The sequence below is a fragment of the Sciurus carolinensis genome, chromosome 3, assembly GCF_902686445.1.
Source record: "Sciurus carolinensis chromosome 3, mSciCar1.2, whole genome shotgun sequence".
NCBI classification, from domain to species: Eukaryota; Metazoa; Chordata; class Mammalia; order Rodentia; family Sciuridae; genus Sciurus; species Sciurus carolinensis.
This window is the reverse complement of record NC_062215.1, coordinates 176,097,884-176,118,310: the sequence shown is the minus strand read 5'-3', so window position 1 is coordinate 176,118,310 and position 20,427 is coordinate 176,097,884. Positions and strand designations below refer to the sequence as shown.

Below are 20,427 nucleotides of genomic sequence, written 5' to 3'. Positions count from 1 at the left end.
TCAGCCTCCTGAGTCACTGGGAGTATGGGCATGCACCACTGCACATGGTTTGAGAAGTGTTTTCCTCTGCGCTTGCTTCTGTGGTCACCAAATGTAGTAGACTGATAAAACCTATTCATACCTAGACCTTGAAACTGGAAGCAGAAACTATTCAACCTAATCTGTTTTTTAAAATTTAGGCAAAATATACATAAGATAAAATTCACTCTTATAACTCACACAATTTAGTTTGTTTTAGGACATTCACAACATAGTATAATTATCACCAGCAAGTAATTTTCAGAATAAAGTTTGGGCTGGGTATATAGCTCAGTGGTAGAGCGCTTGCCTAGCATGCCTGAGGCCCTGGGTTCCATCCCCAGCACTGCGGGGTGGAGGGGAGGGGAGTAGTTTTCAAATGAAGAGGTCCTTGGGTTTTAAAAATGTTTATAAAATATAAACATGTAACACCTTCCCACTGTGTTGAAAGATCAACTAATTGACAACAGGGAAGACAAATATACTAGCTAGATATTAACAAAAGCTTTCACATAATTGGTGGATGGAATTTAGAAACAAGAATGATGATTTAGTAAATTCAGCCAAAGATACCTTTCTTCCATTCAGCTCCCATATTTTTGTGACAGCTACTAAAATTCAGAATTGAAATAAACTGCCCTGAGAACCAGGCCATCAAATTGATGCTTTATGTGTTAAATCAAAATTTTAGTAAATAAAGAGGCATATTCAGTCATATTAATATTTCTAGTGGGAGCAAAATGCTTTTTGGTGCTTTTGTAAATGTATAAATAAATTTATAATATTGCAAAATTTACTGAAACATATTGTTGATTTCACCTTCATATAATTCTTTTGAATGTTCTCACAGGGCAGGTGAGACCTGCATTAGGTATAACCACATTTGGTTGGGTGCTCCAGAATGTTTTGGGGATGCAAGTCAAAACTGCCGAAAGTCTGTACCTCTAGTCCCCACCTCTGTGCCACCCTGCTAAAAAAAGAAAGAGTAAAAAGACTAGACCTTCTCTGGAAGCAGCTAGAGTTCTGTGTTCGAAGCCAGGTCTTACAGGTCTAGAGCTCAAGTTCCTTCCCCATCCCTCCCAGCCTCCTACCCCTCAGGCTACTCCCCCACCCCAACACACACCTCAGATGTGTTTGCTGATGGCAGCCCCAGGGACTTTACACTGTTGTTCTGCATTGCTTGGACCCTCACTTTGTCCAGGACTCTTGCTCACTGTCTGCTCCTCTCCCCGGCCTCCTGAGCTCAGTCACACAGCTGTCTGCATGCACTCTGCCCCACACACTCAAGGTTTTTCAGCATTATATTGTATAGCAACCTATTTTATTATTGGTTTGTCTCTCTCAAGAAAATGGGAGCCCCAAAAGGGCAGGGAGTCTTCTTTCTTCAGAAATCTGTGTGCAGTCTCAGAAGGTCTGGGGAGGGGCCCATGTTTGCTCCGGGCTGCCCCTCCACTCACCAGCTTTGTGTTTGGGTGGGGGGTTCTTGGATTTCCTGGCCTGGAATGGGCCTTGGGGGGCCAGGATCGAGCTGCTGAGTATCCTGGGGTACCTCTTTTGTGTGTGTAATGGCACCACTGGGCATCTCTGAAGGGTGCTGGAGTGAAGAGGTAGGTCAGAGAGCGACAGCTGAGGACTGTGTCACAGCCCACTGGGGATTGGCCCAGGCAGCCTCCTTGTCCAGCAGGATCAGTTGCAGGGTCGTGGGATGGTGGAGGAAAGTCAGCTTCTCTGGGGTCCCTCACATTCCTGAGTCCTAGGGTACCCCAGAGGTTTCTGGATGTGGCTCTGTGGGTGACAACTCTGGGACGGTGCCAGCTTGGTTGTCCACAAGTTTACTAGGTGTGCTGGAAGGTCCTGTGAGCCCTCGCTTGTCCCAAGGTGTGGGAGGCTGAGGTCCCCAAAGGGAATCAGAGAGCAGCCCCAAGAGGGTGTGGGTGTCATAGCCTTGGTCACCAGGGCGCCTCTGCGGCCCAGTATCCAGGGTCCTCAAAGTGAAAAGGGGAAGCCCTTCCAGGTCCGAGGCTGGTTCATCGCGCAGAGGTGGAGGTACCCTGGTAGAAGTCCGGGTCGGCACTCTGGAGGTGGCAGCCCAAGGAGAGGGCTGGGGTAAAGAGTGGGGCAGGGAAGCCGGTGATGGCGACTCTGGGGCGGAGACCCATGGGCAGGGGCAGTCAGGGCGCAGGGAGCACGGGACTGGGGAATGAGAACGAACGGTGGGGATCTTGGAGTGGAGCCCGGCGGGACAGCATGGTCAGGGCAGAGTGACCGCCCCCAGAAGCAGCAGCAGCGTCCCGCCCAGCAGTGGCAGCGAGAATCTGGCAGCTGCAGGGCCCGAGTCCGGGACGCTGTCGTTCTGGCCGGCAGGGGGCGCCAGGTCGCAGGCCTGGTAGGGCTCCAGGCAGGCGGCGAAGGCCATGACGTGCGCCAGGTAGTTCTGCTCCTGCACGCCGTGCACCAGGTGCGCCTGCGGGCCGCGCGCGAACACCGCCACGTCCTCGCCCCCGTGCGTCTCCGATGCCACAGGCACCGCGGCCTGCTGCTTGTAGGTGGCGTTGCCTGGCAGGAAGAGGCGTTGAGGGACCGCGGCCTTCCCCCTCCCCACCCTCCGGGTCCCCCTCCACCTGTGTCCCCAAGAAGACGGCGTCTCCCTGGCCGCACTCACCGCTCTCAAGCTCGGTGACGTCGGGTCGGTTGCCGGAGTTGAGCACGTAGCCGGGGCCGTTGCCGTACAGGATGGACGTGTAAGCCTTGCCGTCCTCGGCCTTGAGCGGGGCCAGCCCTGCGGGGACAGGTGGCACCTGTGCTCGCACCGCCCTCGACCCATGGTCGCCCTGTGTGCCGCGCTGGCACCTTCTGCCTGGACACCAGCTAACTCCCCAGGAGAACCCTGCGAGGCAGGTGCTGTCATTGTGCCACTGACAGGTGAGGAAAGCGAGTGTGAGGCGTCTGCCTCGTCACCGATGCAGCAGCGCCTGCCACCGTGCTCAGCCTACCGAAGATGGAGGTGCCCCGCAGCGTGTATCCGCCGAAGGAGAAGACGTGGGAGTGGTCGGCGGTGACGAGGGTGAGCGTGTCCTGCGGGCTGGTGAGCTGGCCGGCCTTGTCGATGGCAGAGTCGAACATGACGGCCTCGGTCAATGCCACATAAGCTGTGCCCTCGTGATGACCACGGTCGATGCGGCCCCCTGCAGGAACCAGTGGGAGGAGCATGGAGCTGGTCCTGTCCTGGTCCCCCTCCCTCCTCTGCTCTTCCAGGCCCCCAGACTTACCCTCCACGAAGAGGTAGAAACCGAGGGGGTTCCGGCTCAGCACTCGAATGGCGGCCTCTGTCATCTCCATCAGGGAGGGGTCCAGAACTGGGTCTCGGTAGATCTCAAATTTTGTGTCTACAGGCTCAAAGAGGCCTAAAGGACAAGGGACCCAGTGATAACTGGCTTGGGAAAGGGTCATGTCACACACGCACACACACACAGGCACCAATAGCAGCTGTCTGAGGCCACCGAGGTCAGGAAGTAGTGGTCATTACCCATGAGGTATGTCACTGACGGGTCCTGGGACGCCTGAAGGAGCTGCTGCCGGTTCCACACATACCGGGCCCCCTGGAGGAACAGAGCCAGTTTTTAGCCTGATACCTGCAGCCCCACCCTGGTCCCTGCCATGCCTCTGCCTCTGTGAGTTCTGTCACCTGTTTCTTTGCCAGCCACTCCTGCACGAGGTTCCGGTTGTCCAGCCTGACTCCTGTCTGGTTGACATCATTTGGATACTCAGGATCCTGGGTTCCCTTAGGAAACATGTATTTGCGGCCCCCGCCCAGGATCACCTGATGCCAGAGGATAAGGGCACTTGAACTTGGGGCTGAAGGACCCCCTGTTTCTACCTCACAGACAGCCCCTGCTGCCCCCACCACCAGCTGTGCAGGATGAGTGTGTTCTGGGATGTACCTTCAACACCCCCCTTGCTCACCCCCCTCCCCAGAGACCCTAACAGGCCCCAGAGCTCAGACCATTGTTTACTTGGGACTGTGGCCTTTCAAAGCCCACCCCTCCAGCCAGCCCCTTCCCATTGCCCTTTGTGCCGCACATTAATGTCCATGTTGGAGATGAGCTGCGTGGCGATGTCCTGGCAGCCCTCCTGCAGCGCTGAGGCTGGCATGTCGGCATCTGAGTACCAGTTGCGGTTCACCGTGTGTACATAAGTGCCAGCTGGCGAGGCATGCTGCACCCTGGTGGTGGTCACCACTCCCACGGACTTCCCTGGAGGTGGCAGATGTCAGGGTGGCCACATGAGCCCTGTGGCCTACCCGGTTCCCACTGCCAGCCCCATACCCACCTGCTTTCTTGGCCCGGTACATCACAGAGATGACCTCGTTGCCTCGCGTCGTGTTGCACTGGTCAAAGCGGGCGGCTGCACTCAAGCCGATGGTCTTGTAGTTGGCCTTGACCCCACACAGGTAGGCCGTGGCTGTGCTTGCACTGTCTGGCACCTGTCTGTCCACACTGTAGGTCTGGGGACAGAGATACACTCAGCTCTGCTCTGAGGCAGAAGTTTAGTCCTTGGTCCAGAACTAGGACAGTGAGGACAGGCCCAGCTCTCCGGGGTCCTTCCCTGCCACAGTCCCCAGCCCCTGCCCAGGAGGCCTCGGGTGGCCCAGTGCTCACCTTGGACAGAGCCATGTATGGGAAGTGGTCCATGGCCAGGGGCGTCTCCGGCCCCAGCTGGCCTTGCATCTGCCCCTTTAGGATGCGGGTGGCTGTCACTGTGGGCACGCCCATCCCTAAGGAGCACATCCCGTCAGGTCTGAGCCCCAGGGCTGGTCTGGACCCAGCGGTGGCCCTGGGTGCCAGGCCCGTGAGCACCAGGGGGTGGACCAGCCCTGGGCACTCACCGTCCCCCAGGAAGATAATGAGGTTCCTGGCTGAGGTCTGAATGGGCTGTAGCTTCTTGGCGGCATCCAGGGCCTGGGCTGCCTTCTGGTTCCAGAAGGCTGGATTCTCCTCCTCCACTGGCCAAGGGGAGAGTGGGGGCTAGGTCAGCCGGGGACCGGCCTGTGGGGCGGGGAGAAGGGCTGGGGCACCTTCTACCTGGGATGACACCGTGGGACAGCTGTAGCCTCAGGCCCAGCAGCAGCAGCGGCAGCAGAAGCCAGGCTCCCTGCATGTCTGTGGTATGGCGGTGGGCGGCAGGCTGGAGACCGGGGTACCAGCTGCAGCACAGGACGCTTGGGCTTAAATAGGGGAAGTCTCTGTTCCTGGCTGTAAAGGCTCCATGTCCCTCCCCTTGCCTCAGGTGACCACCCGACCGCACCCCTGCCCTGTGAACTGAAGCCCTGCTGGTTGGTGGTAGTGGTGGGTGTGGCTGAGCCGCCTGGACCAGGCATCCAGACTGAGGCAGCTCATATGATGGACCCAGCCGCTCCCCCAGCAGGCAGGGGAGTGGGGCTGACGCCCTTGGGTGAGGAGCTTTTGCAGTGCGAGGCTGAGGTCACCCATCCCTCTCTGTGGGGGCCCATCATTCCTTCCTTCTCCTTATTTTTCCCAGCATTTCCTGAGAGCCTGCTGCGTCAGGCTCTGTTCTAGGTGCTGAAGGGTGCTGGGGCTGGATGCACCCAACCTGGGCCAGAGACCTAGATTTGACTTCCTGATGCCCCCAGCCCCACAGACAGGGGAAAAGAGGGATGTAGGGTGTCCCAGCTGCCCTGCCACCCACATGGCTTCTTATCACACTTGACCTTGGCATGTGGGCAGGCCCAGGAATAGTTCACGGTGACTGTGCTGTGGGAAACAGCAGGGCTGGTGGGGACCATATGAATTTGGGGCTTCAGTTGGTAACTCCAAATTGTGCAGGTGGGCTGGGCATGACTTGCCAGCATGTGGGGTTTATGTTCTGGGCCAGCCAACAAATAGATTGCGTCTTTCAGAATGGCAAGCAGGCAATTACCCAGGAGGCTGACCCCTGTTCCCTTGAGTGCACAGCTGGATCCCAGGTGTGAGTTGTTCTCCACAGGCCTGGGCACTCCCACAGGTGTAGCTGATAAGAACCTAGAAGGTTTCCGTAGCCTCGGGCTGGGTTCAGAAGTATTTCTCCATCCAGCAACTCCTGTGTACATTTGTGAAGGAATCAGAAGGAGGGGCTCGGATTTCTGTACAGCACGTTCAAAGCAGCATTTAGTAGCCAGGATGTGAGAGCAGCCCAGATGCTGTGATCAGATACGATCAAGTGTGTGCCCCAAAAGTCCATGTGTTGGAACCTTGGTTCCCAGTGTGGGGATGATGTTGGGAGGTGGTGGACCCTTTAAGAGGTGCAGGTAGTGGGAGGTGACCAGGTTTTTGAGGACATGTCCTCAGAAAGGATTAATGTAGTTCTCCTAGTTAGTTTGTAGCAGAGTGCATTATAATAGAAGAAAGGATAGCCCCTCCTTCCTTTATAGCTTCCTGTCTTGACCTACAATCTCTCCCTGTTCCACTTGCTTCCACCATGATGCCATCTACCATCAACCAAGGGGCCCTCACCAGAGCCAGGGTACAGAACTTCCAAAAGTTTGAGTGGAATAAACCTCTTTTCTCTATACATTATTCAATTCAGATATTTTGTTATTGCAATGGAAAATGGACTGATACACCAAGTGCCCATCGATGGATGAATGGATAAACAATATGTGGCCCATACATATAATAAAATATTATTTAGCTTTATAAAGGAAGGAAATCCTGACACAGGCTACATGTAGGGAAGTTTGTGGACTTTATACTAAGAGAAATCAGCCAGTCACAAAAGGACAAAAACTGTATGATTCTGCCAATTTGAGGTAGCAAGAGTAGTCCGATTTCAAAAGAGAGAAAAAGAATGATGGGTTGCCAGGTTCTGAGAGAAGGGGACGTGGGGCATTCTTAATGGACACAATGTCTCCTTCAGCAAGATGAAAAAGTCTGGAGATTTGAAGTACAAAGTGTGAAGTCCTTAGTACCACACTTAAAAATAGACATCTGGAACCCAAGGGCAGTGGCACAGGCCCTTAAGTAACCCTAGCCACTCAGGAGGCTGAGGCAGAAAGATCTCAAGTTCAAAGCCAGCCTTAGCAACTTGACCTTGTCTCAAAAAAAAATTCTAAAAAGGACTGGAGATGTGGCTCAGTGGTAGAGTGCTTGCCTAGCACATGCAAGGCCTGGTTCCATCTCTACACGTGCGCGCGCGCACACACACACACACACACACACACACACACACACACACACACACGGGAGCCTCCCCTGCCTCCTGTTACCGCAGCCCCGCCTCTCCGCTCCCTTTCTATCCTGTGTTGTCATGCTGTGTTAGGAAAAATGTTTTTCAAGTTTATCAAGGAGGTTTTTTAATTGCCACGTAATAATTAGACCTATTTATGGGGTACACTGTGATAATTTGATACTTGATACAATAGAATGAGGAAATCAGGGTAATTCGAATTTCCATCTCCTTAAACATTTCTTTGTGTTGGGAAAGGAAATCCTTGGCTAAAGACCAGGGGTGAATAACTACTGGATAAGCCCTTAATCAACTAATTGTTGAAAAAAGTTTTTTAAACCAGGCTGTAGGTTAAAGGTCAGACTTCAGCCAGAAAGCTTTTGCAATGACTTATCATCCACTCTTAAACTGGAGTTCCCACATAACCATAGATTCACAGGGGGTGTAAGAAATCATATGGAGGAACTGGGCACTGTGGGCACGCCTGTATTCCCAGCTACCAGGAGGCTGAGGCACCAGAATCTCATGTTCGAGGTCAGCCTGGGCAACTTAGTGAGACCCTGTCTCAAAATAAAAACTAAAAAGTATAGAGGATGTAGCTCAGTGGTAGAGTTCCATAGGGCTTCAATTTCCAGTACTGCAAAAAAAGAAGAAAAAGAAGGCAGAGAGAAGCCGGGTACACTTTGCCTCCGTGATACCATCTCTGGATCTCCCTGGTTTTACATATACTCATTTGCATATGGGTCTCAGCTTCTACTCGGCTATATCACCTATTAGGCCCAAGGCACCAGCCGTGGCCCAGGTCCGCGCAGCTCCAGCACCACAGGACACTTTGTAAGCCCTCCACCCACTTCTCACAGCCCCATCCTCTGTCCCTAGCCTCTGGCAGCCTATATGGAACCTGATCTTTTAACCCTTTGTCATTTATAATCAGTTATGTCAATGGAATCAGTGTGTAGTTTTTTGAGATGAATTTTTTCCCATTCAGCATAAGGCCCTGGAAATTCATTCAAGCTTGGACCAGGAGTTCCTCCTCTGTATCACTGAGCTGTATTCCTTGGGATGCAGGTACCATTATTACTGGTTTGCCATTCATCCTTTTCAACCTTTCCAGAAGACTGAAGATGATCAGGACAATGGTAATGGTTATGTTTATAACACCTTATCTAGAACACTTATAACTTACCTCTGTCCCTGAAGGTTTCTCCAAGGACCACATAAAAGAAATAACATTTTTCTAACATTGCGGCGACCATTCTAGCATCACTTTCCTGCATGGGAGACCTCCTATCCAACCAGAAAGCATGCAACAAGAGCACACAAGCACCTCACTGAGGGTGGTCTTGAAGGAAGCCCTGGAATGTTCCAATGGCCCATCAGTGAATTTACATCTTTTTACACATCAAGTTTTTCCCCTGTAATTTGGGAACCTCTCACGTTTTATTAAATAGATCCCATAGGGGGTTGTCTTGGTCAGTCTAATGGAGATCATCAAAGTATGCACCCTAAGAATTTCAGTACAGGCTGACAGCAGGAAAATCTGCCAAAGCATTTCCCTGTGTTTTGTTAACTCTTGTTCTGCTCGATGTTGGGTTAGCAGTTTTCTGAACCAGTTAGTTTCCTCATAAGAGTGCTATGAATTCAGTCAGGTGCAGTGTTGTAGGCTTGTAATCCCAGCAACTTGGGAGGCTGAGGCAGGAGGATCATAAGTTCCAGACCAGGTCAGCCTTAGCAATTTACTGAGGCCCTAAGTAAATAAACCTGACACTATCTCAAAAAAAAAAAAAAAAAAAAAAAGACCGGGGTGTAGCTCAGTGGTAAAACACTCCTGGATTCAATCCTTAGGACCAATAAATAAGTAAAAAGAGAGAAAAGAAAAGAACAAGCAAATTGGGAATTCTTAGCCAGTCTCTTGGTACAATCTTAAAGTTATCAGCAACTTATATTTGTCAGGGTCCTTTCCATGAGTGTCCTTGAAAACAAAGCACTTTAGGCTGATAGTTGCTCTGGAAAGTACCAGAGTAAACAATTAACCATCTGTGGATGAGGAAATTCAGTTATTTCTGTTGCACACATTTGAAGCTAATGACTCAACCTATGATTGATGGCATTAGGACGGTTAGCTTTCTGTGAATTTGTACAATTTTAGAGACACATATTAGTAACACACTCATGCAAAAGCCATTCAAGGTGGACTTGGCATTACCTATGATTTTCCCCATGGAATTCAATATGTCAAATAAGCCTGCTTAGGCCAGGCATGCGGCATACATGTAATCCCAGGCAAAGGGTACGAGTTGGAGACCAACCTGGGCAACTTTGTGAGACCCTTTCTCAAAACAAATTTTTTAAAAAGGAGGTGAGTGGGCCAGGGATGTAGCTCAGTGGTAGCATGCGCGAGGCCCTGGGTTCAACCCCCAGTGCCAGGAATGGGTGGGGGTGGGAGAGTCTAATTAGTTAATCTCTTTTTGACAAGGCGAGGCACATCCTTCAAGACTTGCCTGAGGCCCAAATGGAAAATACCCAAATTAGCTCTGTGTCAAAAAGACTCAATCTAAAATTTGATTTGGAGGTTTGTTAAAATTTATGAAAGGCTAAAATCCTTGATCAAAATAAGATCCCTGTGAACAGTAGTTGTTTAACCAAACTGACAATCAAAAGACTCCAGAAGGCAAGCATAGAAAATTATACCTTTAACAGAAAGGACTCAGTTTTCCAAGTGACCAAAACCCTAGTAAAGACCATGAAGAAATGATCTTGGTAAACCACAGACTCTTTGTTTCCTAAGCCAATTTCCTGAAAGGGAGAAAATAAAATGAAATAAACTGCTCTCATAATTTCCTATTAAGAACAGATCAATACTCTGGGAAAATCTTGTTATTTTAATGTTACACCAAATTCTCATTTTCCATCACTGTACCTGATATTAATGCTTCTAATTTTAGCTCCCTAGATCACACCCAGAATTCATCTCACAGACTGACCTTGACAGACCTCCAGCCCTCCTTTGTAACTCTGAACCAGCATTCTATGGACTAGCACCATTTTATGATTTTTAGAAATATGTGCTTTCTGATAAAACAATTTTAAAATGTGAAAATAGGGCACATTTACTAATAGACCCCAATGCCTCTTTTCTTTGTCATGGAAAAATAAAATCAGGGCTGGGGTTGTGGCTCAGTGCTGGAGAGCTTGCCTCACACAGGTGAGGCACTAGGTTTAATCCTCAGCACCATGTAAAAATGAATGAATAAAAGAAAGGTATTGTGTCCACCTGCAACTAAAAATATTAAAAATACAATAAAATAAAATGTCAAAGCACATACACTTTAACATAAGCTTAATATTTGATGTTTCAGTATTTAATTTAGGAATGGCCTAGACACCTAAGGAATAGTCCTTAGTTTGGTACACCATGACCTTAAGAGTTCAAGTTACTGACAAGGATTTTTGAAACTATGAAGAGAACATTTGCAACTGTGGATCCCATTGACCCTCCCCTACTCTACTTGCTCTTGACAGGGATGTCTGGATTGCTCCCGGAGCCGTCCTGTCCAGACGCTTCTTGCCGACCATTCCCACAGCGTGCACATGTTAGGTCACTGTCACCAGAGCCACAACTCCAAAGTTACGTAGGTGGATATTTTGTGGCTCAGAAGCGTAGTTGTTGCTGTTGTTTCTATTTGATCAGCAATGTTTACTTACTCAAATAGCAATATTTATGTACTTAAAAGATTTCCCAAGTCACATAAACTTTGAAAAGCATTTATGCTCCCTTTCTTTTATGTGTGCTCCTTCATTTCTGAATCAATCTGGTCCTGTGTAGGCCATACACGTATACAGACATAAGCATACATGTATGCGTGCAATACACACATACATTCGTAAATAGAGGTGAAAACAAAGATCTTCAGCGTCGTTTAGATTCTCCATTTGCTAGAGCTTAAACTGTTTTCTTCGTTCCAAACCATCTTAACTTGGTAACCCTAAATTTGCATGAGCAGGGTGTGTCTCAGGTGAACTAAGGTGAAAAATTTCTATCTCAAGCAGAACATAGATCTATGCATCATTATTTGCTGAGACAAGGGCATAGGGAAAGGCCCAGTAAAGACAAATGGTCAAAGGTGAAGCCTGGTTTGCAGATTTAATGAAGTTAATGTCTCTCCCTATGATAAGAGTTAGTCAGCCTGGCGGGGTGGCGTGTACCTAGAGTCCCAGCACCCAGGAGGCTGAGGCAGGAGGATCGATACATTCTAGGAATTGAGGCTGTTGCAGCCTGGGCAACATAGTGAGAACCCATCTTGAAAAACAGTCTGCAGAGTGGGAGACACTTTTACAAATGGCAATGCCCTCTATCAATGCAAATTTCTTCCACAAATACTTTCAGAACAACTAACTAAAATGTCAGAAGGTTTTACTTTGACTAGTAATTTGTCAGAGTCATAAATTCACAATTTGGCCTGTTATTTTGCCTTCTCTTAGCAGGTTTTAGAGAGTGGATTGGCCAAATTGACAAGATCATGGGTTAGTTCAGTGGCTCCGTTTAACTGGTGATATTTTACAGGTGTGGTCAGCTCATCTCATCTGCTTAAAATCCTGGTTGTGGAGAGAACTTCTAAATGCCGTTCAAGGTCAGCTTCAGACTTATTTTGTCCGGTTTTACATCCAGCTTTTCCTGGTTGTGCACAGAAATGAACTAATTTTGGGTTTTTGAAAGCTCCCCCTTTGGGCAGTGAATCTTAAATCTTCCTTGGTTATTTGGACTCACCTAGACATTTATGTGGAGAAGATGGACAGGCATGGGGGCCAGCGGGAGCTCAGAGGGGTCGCTCTGTCAAGCTTGTCTTCATAAAGCGGGGGCTGCCCATGGTAAATCACAAAACCTGCTTTAGGTTGACCCAGGATGATAGGGTGAGCGTTTTGGATCACGTAATGTGCTACTTGAGGGCATCTCCCTAAAGATGTCACCATCTGGGTGGGCCACTCTCTTAGGTGTCACCACAGGGTGAGGGCGCTCAAGATGTTGAGGTGCTCGCCTCTTATGGAGCGCCCCGGCTAGGCTAAGACTGCTCTCTCTGACCCAAGAACAGGGCACATTTAGTTAGGAATCCCAATGAAGCCACTATTTGCCATGGACAGTGGGTCCAAACACTCTTACAAGGCTCTTAGTTGCTTACAAACCCTGCCCCCTGGGCCTGGGGACATAGTTCAGTGGTCGGGGGCTTGTCTAGCCTGCGGGACACCCTGGGTTCAACCTCCACCCCCATGAAAGCCAAGGCCCTGCCCTGAAGGAGTCTCAGAAGGAGCAGAGTGGCAACACCTCATGAAATCATTCGTATTCGTGGGTCAGCTAGGGCAACTCAAATATCTAGTTACACCTGTGAAGTTCCAGTAATGTCACTTTGAGCTCAATTATATTAAACCTATTAGTTCAGAAAAAGAGAGTCTGCAACCCACTGAGCGCGGGGAAACCTGAATGAGCTTCTGGCCTTGCTGAGTGACTTGCCCTGGTCGTGACCGCCCTTCAGCAAAGCCTGAGCTGTTAGATTTGCTGCCATGACCTCTCTGGCCGTGGTGATGGCCCCTCAGGAACTTGGAGGTAGCTCAAACCGGTTGAAAGCACTGAGTCTTCCCTTGGGCCTGCGCAGGGGTCTGATGGGGACCTCCCGACCTCAGGGGGCCACATCTCCACCCTCAGAGCAATGATGCTGCCATCTTCTGAACATGTGTCCTGGTTCAGAAAAGTCGAAAAGCTTCACCTCACAGGCGCAGTCACCGGGGACTCCACTTCTGCTTACCTCCAGTCACCTGCCCCCAGGTCGCAGACCACCCTGTTTCTTTAAATCCCCCACCCCTATCCTGGAGGAGGAGGCTTCGAGATGTGGGGCTCCCTGTCCCCACTCCTGGCTACCTTCTGAACTTTCTCTTCTGCCAGGCTGGTCACTTGGGTGATTGGCATCCTACTTAAGGACAAGATAGGACTGGTTCTCTCTGGTAACAAAACCATAGACGTGCCTATTTGTTTTTCTTTAAGTCAATTAAATAGCTGTTTTATATATATTTTAGCAGCATTACTGGAGACAGCAAAGTATCACATATACATAATGCACATACATAAGCAAATATTAATAGGCAAGAGCAGATCTGACAGGTTTCTCTCTAAAACTCTTGCCTCATAACAGGATCCAAGACTCCCCCGCTGGTTCTGGCCAACAGAACTGCTTAAGGTCACCTGCTCAGATTACTAAAGCTTTCTTACCAATTTTTGTAGAAGACTTTTAAGGTTTTTATTTTTTGTGGTGCTAGGGACCAGAACCAGGGCCTCATGCATGCCAGGCAAGCCCTCTATATCTCTGAGCTACCCCAAGTCCAGGCTTTTCCTTTTAAACAGTTTCCCAGCCAGCACAGTGGCCCGTGCCTGTAACCCCACAACTCAGGAGGCCAGGCAGGAGGATCGCAAGTTCAAGGCCAGCCTGGGCAACTTAGTGAGACCCTGTCTCAAAGTGAAAGGAGCTCAGGGTATAGCTCAGTGGTAAAGCGCCCGGGGTTCAATCCCTAGTACTGCCAAAAAATTGTTTTAAAATTTAAAAAATGTTTTCTCTCTCTTTCTCCTGATGACAATCATCTCTTGAAGTCTGTATTTCTAAAAGGTAACTATCAATTCTAGAGAAGGCAGGGTAGGAAATTTACATTTCAAAGACACAAAACTTAGACTTCACGCCTAAATACCATTATTTCTCTAGACAAAGAAAGTTGTGGGTGGAAGCTGGGGAGACAGCATGGTGGAATGCAGACTTGCCAGGTGCAGCTAACACCGCTTTCTCCAAGGTCAGTTTCCAGCAACTGAGGGTTCAGAGGAAGACACCCTCACACAGGGAGTTTCCCCTTATAAATGTAAATTTATTTTACCAAAAAAAAAAAAAAAGTCAAAAATATGAAAAACAGGTATTTTTTTTAATGTAGCTAATGTTTTTAGCTAGACTATTGAGTCCAGGGGCACCCCCTCCGTTCACAAGGCAGACACATACATTCTCACAGGTTCTCGGTTGAAGACTTGGACCAAGGCATTTAATGGTGAAAGGAGCAGGCTCTGTTTGATCTAAGGGCTTACCCCTCAATAGCCACATCCCCAGCCGCTTTTTTTTCTTTTTAATTGTCAGTGGTCCTTTATTTTATTTATTTATTTATTTATTTACATGCAATACAGAGGATGGAACCCAGGGCTTCACATATGCCAGGCAAGCGCTCTACCACTGAGCCACAACCCAGCCCATCTCCAGCCCTTTTTATTTTGAGACAGGGTCATACTAAATTGCTAAGAGTCTTGCTAAGTTGCTGAGGCTGGCCTTGAACTTTCGATCCTTCCGCCTCGGCCTACCTGGTTGCTGGAATTATAGATATGTGCCACTGCGCCTGGCAACGAACAGTTTTGAGGTGGGAAAGTAGTTAAACAAGAAAGTCATCGTGGGCTGGGGAGATAGCTCAGCTGGAAGAGGGCTTGCCTCGCAAGCACAAGGCCCTGAGTTCAATCCCCAGTATTGAAAAAAAAAAAAAAAAAAAAAAAAAAAAAAAAAGTCATCAGCTTCCCAATAAGCAGAGAACAGAGAAAAATAGAAGGTGTAGTCAGAGTCATCAGTCATTGCCAATTAGCTGCATAAACTATTTTTACTTTCCATTTAGAAGTCTGTGTGTGTCAGTCAAAAATACATCCATTGTCTCATTTAGGTTAAATTTTTCCCAGTGTGGCCACTGTAACTCTTGAGTTATTTTGGGTAAAGTTCAGCCATTTCTTACACCTACTTCTCATATAAAAACTTAGATGTAGGGCTGGGGTTGTGGCTCAGTGGTAGAGCATTCACCTAGCATATGTAAGGCCCTGGGCTCAATCCTCAGCACCACATAAAAAACAAAATAAAGGTATAGAGTTCACCTACTCAAACGAAATATTTAAAAAACAAACTTGGATGCAGTAACAGATATTGGGGTCCCAGACGCCTTGGATTCACATGACCCCATTATTTAAAAAAATACCTACCTCTTAACTGGATTCCAGTTAACCGTGGAATCCAATCTGACCCTGGACCCAGCCTTGTTTGTATCTGACCTGGGTCCCTGAGGCCTACATACAGGACCAGTCTTGTTTCTCTCAAGACTTCTGAGCTTAGGATTTTAAAAAAATTAAAAGAATTTTTTTTTCTTTCTCAAGGAGTTCAAAACAAAAGCGTGTGGAACTTGGAGTCCCAGAAAGACTGACAAGCTTGCATTTTCTGTCTTGTGCTCCTGAGGTTGAGGACTCTGCTTCAGATCCACATACTGTGCCGATCTGTGGAAGAGAAAAGTGACAGGCCTGTTAAATTTAGCAGGATTTACTTGAGCAAAGAACAGTTTGGAATCGGGCAGCCCTCAGACCAGAAATGGTTCAAAGAGGACTCTGGCCAGTGGCAGGACCAGGGTAGAAAACAGAGCGGGGCCTGGACACAGCTCACGGGCCTTTGAACCAGCAGGAGTGATGGAGGCTCAGATGCTGACATCAACTGAGACTCGCCTGCTAGGAAAGCAGCCTCCTAAGATAGGTTTTCAGTTAGTTGGAGGCCCTAGGCCAGGCTGCAGCTGCTTATGTGAGGTCTCAAGCATGGTGACGTCCTCAGACCCAATTGAGTTTACTTGAAGGATCTTAACTTGATCTTCATGGCTTTAGGAGCCCACAGAGTGCAGCTTTACCTGCCAGTGAACGTCACATGAGTGGAAGACAGATCCCATTGCATGTGTTATTTTGTGATTTGCACTTTTCATTTAACTTTATGTCTGTGAAATTCCTTTAATCTGCTGCATTTAACAAAAGGCCTGCAATTTTCACTGCTGTATAGCTTTCCATTTGTGAAAATACTACAATTATTTTCTCCTCTCTTGTTGATGAATATTGGGGCTGTCTCCAGTTTGGGGCTGTTTAAATGATGCCTCAATGTCCAGATCAGTACATGTAGCTTTGGCCACAAATGCCACACTATCTCCAGCATTTTTACCCAGCACAGCATGGCCACATTGTGGGATGTCCACACCTCAACCTTCTCGGATGCTGCTCGGGTCTGGTGTGTGGAATGCGTGTTCCCGCATTGCTCCAGATCCTCCCGCCAGTGACCGCTCAGTTCCTGCCTGCGAGAGGGTTGTAATACACGGGGGTGGTTTCCTCTACTTGAGCTGGACCCCTCCACGAGTCTGCTGGCCTTTCGGATGGCAACCTGTGTGAAGACATGGGATGGGACCGGGGGACTGAGGCAGAGCTGATCAGAGGTTGCCCACAAAAAAACAGCAGAGCTTGGAGACTCACCAAGGACAGCAGAGGGGCAGCTTTGGGGTTGCTGTCAGAAGAGAGCCAGCAAGGAGATGGCAGAGCCTGAGGACCAAAGTGCAGAGAGCCACACGCAACCCCAGCGGCCTCTCTGACCTCTTCTAGAGCCTCCCTCTCCTCCGCCACCCTGTCCATCAGCAGCCTAGAGGCCAGCTCCCCGTGTTCAGCTTCAGGTCACCTTCCAGTCCCACACACAGCCTTGGGCCAAACCTGCAGCCCTGTCCGCAGGCCTCTCCCCTAGCCTTACTTGTGGTTCCACTCTCAAGGGGCTCGGACACTGGGTCAGGACCGGCAGCGTGGAATCTGCCCCTACCACATACTTTGCCCAGAGGTCCCCCTGCAGCTCCACCTTCCATGAGCTCCCACACCCTTCTGACTCCCAGTGGTCCCATCTCACATCTGAGCCTCCCAAAGTCCATGATCACAGCCCTGGACAGTGTCCAGGAGAATGACTGGCTTATGGCTCTGATTCTATTCTAGGCAGGAAGCCCCAGGCGTGTGAGATCTGATTTGACCACCCAGGCCTCCGGGAAGACTTACACTTGATTGGTGCTCAAAAGATTGTAACTGGATGAACTGGAGCCCTCTGGACAATTCAGTGCTTGCCCCTGACACCCCCACTGAGGCTGTTCTCTTGAGAAAGCCCAGCACATCCTCCATTACTTAACAGCTGCTACAAACAGTCACAGGTCCTGGGCTCCCACCTCCTCCTGGGCCTCACCTGCCAGCACTGGGCTCCCTCCACCATTAGCCTTTGGCTCCGGGGGCTACATCAAGCTTGGGAACCTCTCGGCCACCAGGCCTCCAGCCGGTGCAGAGCCCCTGGCAGTCGAGATTCCAGGCAGGAGGTGAGTGACGATGCGATCCTGGGGTCCCCAGGCAGCCTCCAGTGTGCACCCCAGAGCCAGAGCCTCAGGTGCCCTCTGCTCCACTGAGCCACCCTCTGTGGCCTGCGGGCTCCCCGGCACCCATGCTGTCCTCCTTCAAGGACGCCGGGGCCTGGAGCAGCCCTCTTGGGGCTGCCTCTGCGGTCAGCACCACGTGCCGGGCAGAGCTGGTCCCACAGAGGACGAATGAAGGAGCTGCTCCAGAAGCCCCAGCTCCCGGCCTCCAGCCAGTGGCCTGGCCTGGACTCCACCTAGAACCTCCACAGGTGGCGCAGCTCCAGTGCCCTGGGCTGAGAGCGCCTCAGGCCCACCCACGGCCCAGGCTGCCACGCACCTGAGGGCCCTGACGGCTGCTCCGGCTGTGTGCCCGACCTCCCTGAAGGACCCTCGCTGAGGTGGCTTGGGCGGGTGGAGGGCGGCCGGCCTCCGCTCCTGGCCCTGGAATTGCACGGGCAGGCCTGGCCCCAGGGCACTCAGCATGGCAGCTGCCGCCTGTGCAGGTCGGGCCTGGGATGGCATGAAGAGCCCACTGCTGGCCTGCCTGACGCCTGCCCCCACACCGGGGTGGCTTCCCGGGCTCAGCACCCTGATCCCGTGAGGTCCGCTGCATGTGGCACCAGGGCAGAGGCAGAATGAAACCCGGTTTGCTCCCGGAGCCCAGCCCAGTGGGAATCCCACTGCTCCTACCCGGGGCTGGGGAGGCTCCCGCCAGCCAGGGCAAGAGCGCCTGCGCCCCAGTGCTCCCCCACCCCAGGGCCTCCCGAGCGCTGGGTGTTGTCGCCTGGTGACCTCCATCCAGGAAGTGAACCCTGCCACTCGCACCCCAAGCCCAGGGCTGCCACCAGCTCCCAGTGAGAAGCCTGGTGAGCCCTGGAGGGCAGGAGGCTGGCAGAAGCCAGTGCTCCATGGCGGGTGGCAGCTGGTGGTGGGGTGGACTCCGCATGGCCTGCCCTGCCCTGGCAGTGCCCAGGGTGTGCCCTGCTGCTGGGGATCGGGACACAGCCAGGACAGAGCTCAGCATCTGCAAAGGCTGATGGTGGAGGGGTCTGGTCCAGGGGTCCCACAGGACCAGCTCCCTTCCAGAGAACAGACAGACAACCCGTCCCCAGACAGGTGTCCCCTGCCCAGGCTAAGGATCAGGCAAGAATGGAGGGGTGGAGGCTTCTCTCTCAGGCCTCACCAGAGTTTGTTGCTGTCATGTAGCCCCTGGGTCCCGGGGCAGGGCAGTGACTGATGTCATGAACCAGGCGACTCAGACATGGAAGTGGGAGGCTGGGTGCCCAGGTGGCTCCACGTGGTCAGGCTGTTGCTGCAGACTTTGGAGGTTGACAAACATCCTTCGCTTACTATACATGACACATGGTGTGTGTCTGGTCTTCAGTCCTGCTCAAGCACATGAAAAATTTTGCAAGAAATGAGGGTGGGGGGCTGGGGAGATAGCTCAGTCTGTAGCGTGCTTGCCTTGTAAACACAAGGCCCGGGTTCGAGCCCCAGCACCCAAAAAAAAAAAAAAAAAGAAAAAGAAAAAAATGAGGGTGGATTATCGCTGGGCATTACTTACTGTCAGCATAGGAAGAGCATGTAGAATAAATATGGAGTCACTTATGCCAACCCTAAATTTTTTTTTAAATGGAAGCCATGAAGGCAGTGCCCAATTAAGATCAGTTGGTGACTCTGGATTTGGCTCATTTGTCAGATCCTTTGGACTCTGGTATGACCAATAAAAATATGATTGGAAATGTATCTATCATCTAGGTGTCTTTACAGATCCTATCACAAAGGGCTATTGCTGCTCAGGAGTACTCATTAAATTCCCTTGTCAGAGTAGTGGATAATCGAATTGCTCTTGATTATTAGCCGTACAGTGCAATATCTGTGTTGTTACTAATACTAAATGCTGTACCATGATAAATTCCTTTGGGGGAAATTGAGACCCAATTATACAAAATAAAAGAGCAGACCAAATGCTCTATCAGACCTCACTTAATTGTCCATGGTTATTTGAGTGCTTACCTTTAGGTCTAGGCTCATATTTCAAAGTCAATGATATGATATGAAGTTATTATATCATCAGAAATATGGTTTTGTCTTTTCCTTTTTAAAACTTTGAGTCTTTTGCCTATCAAATTGCTGCAGAAGCTCAACTTCTAATGTATTGAGACGATTGCTGCTATGGAACTGACAACATTGAGCTTCACAATGAACTTAAGGTAGACTTAGCCTGAAAACCACTCCTTCCAAACCTCTTTGTTGCTCAAGTGTGGCTAAAAAGATGTTGGTACTTATTCTTCATTACCAATTACATCCCTGCAACCCAAGAGCAGACCAACCAGGAAAGAGCCATCCCAGCACCAAGGGATCATCAAAATCTACCCACAGGATGTTGATAAGCCAAGTTTTCAGAAAAAGACCTTGATCAAAAAGAGGGAAATGCAAGTTCCTTTGCCCAGCAACTTCCTCTTCCACCATGGGCTGAACCATGCTTGTGATTAATTCTTGTTGCCAAGGATTATTATTTCATAACCACTAATGTAATTCTCCTCATTTTTGCCTTTAAAATCCTCCCTTTAGCAGACTGTGGTGGCACACGCCATAACCCCAGGTATTTGACAGGAGGATGACATGTTCGAGGCTGGCCTGGGCAACTTAGTGAGACCCTGTCTCAAAAATAAAAACTAAAAAGGGTTGAGGATGTAGCTCAGTGGTAGGGGACTTTTCCAGCAGGCATGAGGCCCTGCGTTCAATCCCCAGTACCCAAGGGAGAGGAGGCTGTCCCTTGCTTCAACCTTCCCTAACGCGCCTGTGATCCTTTACAGCATGCACACCTTCCTCTCATTGCTGAGTAGAACTGAATTTCTTTTTGAGAGTCACTACTCCCTCAGTGGTAAATCTCCCCCGGGTTCAACCCTCAGTATTAAAATAAATAAATAAATAAGCCGGGCGTGCTGGTGC

The 20,427-nt window shown here is 50.0% G+C and overlaps 1 protein-coding gene across 1 annotated transcript; it reads right to left on the bottom strand.

Moving 5' to 3' along the window:
• Positions 1-2,269: 2,269 nt before the first annotated feature.
• LOC124980250 (intestinal-type alkaline phosphatase-like) lies at positions 2,270-5,188 on the bottom strand. Its single transcript, XM_047545624.1, has 11 exons — positions 5,100-5,188; positions 4,904-5,020; positions 4,677-4,792; positions 4,348-4,522; positions 4,099-4,271; positions 3,704-3,838; positions 3,545-3,617; positions 3,288-3,422; positions 3,012-3,203; positions 2,681-2,797; positions 2,270-2,574 (listed from the first exon to the last, which is right to left on the bottom strand). The coding sequence occupies exons 1-11, from the start codon at positions 5,173-5,175 to the stop codon at positions 2,270-2,272; spliced, it is 1,614 nt and encodes a 537-aa protein (XP_047401580.1). The 5' UTR covers positions 5,176-5,188.
• Positions 5,189-20,427: the final 15,239 nt, after the last annotated feature.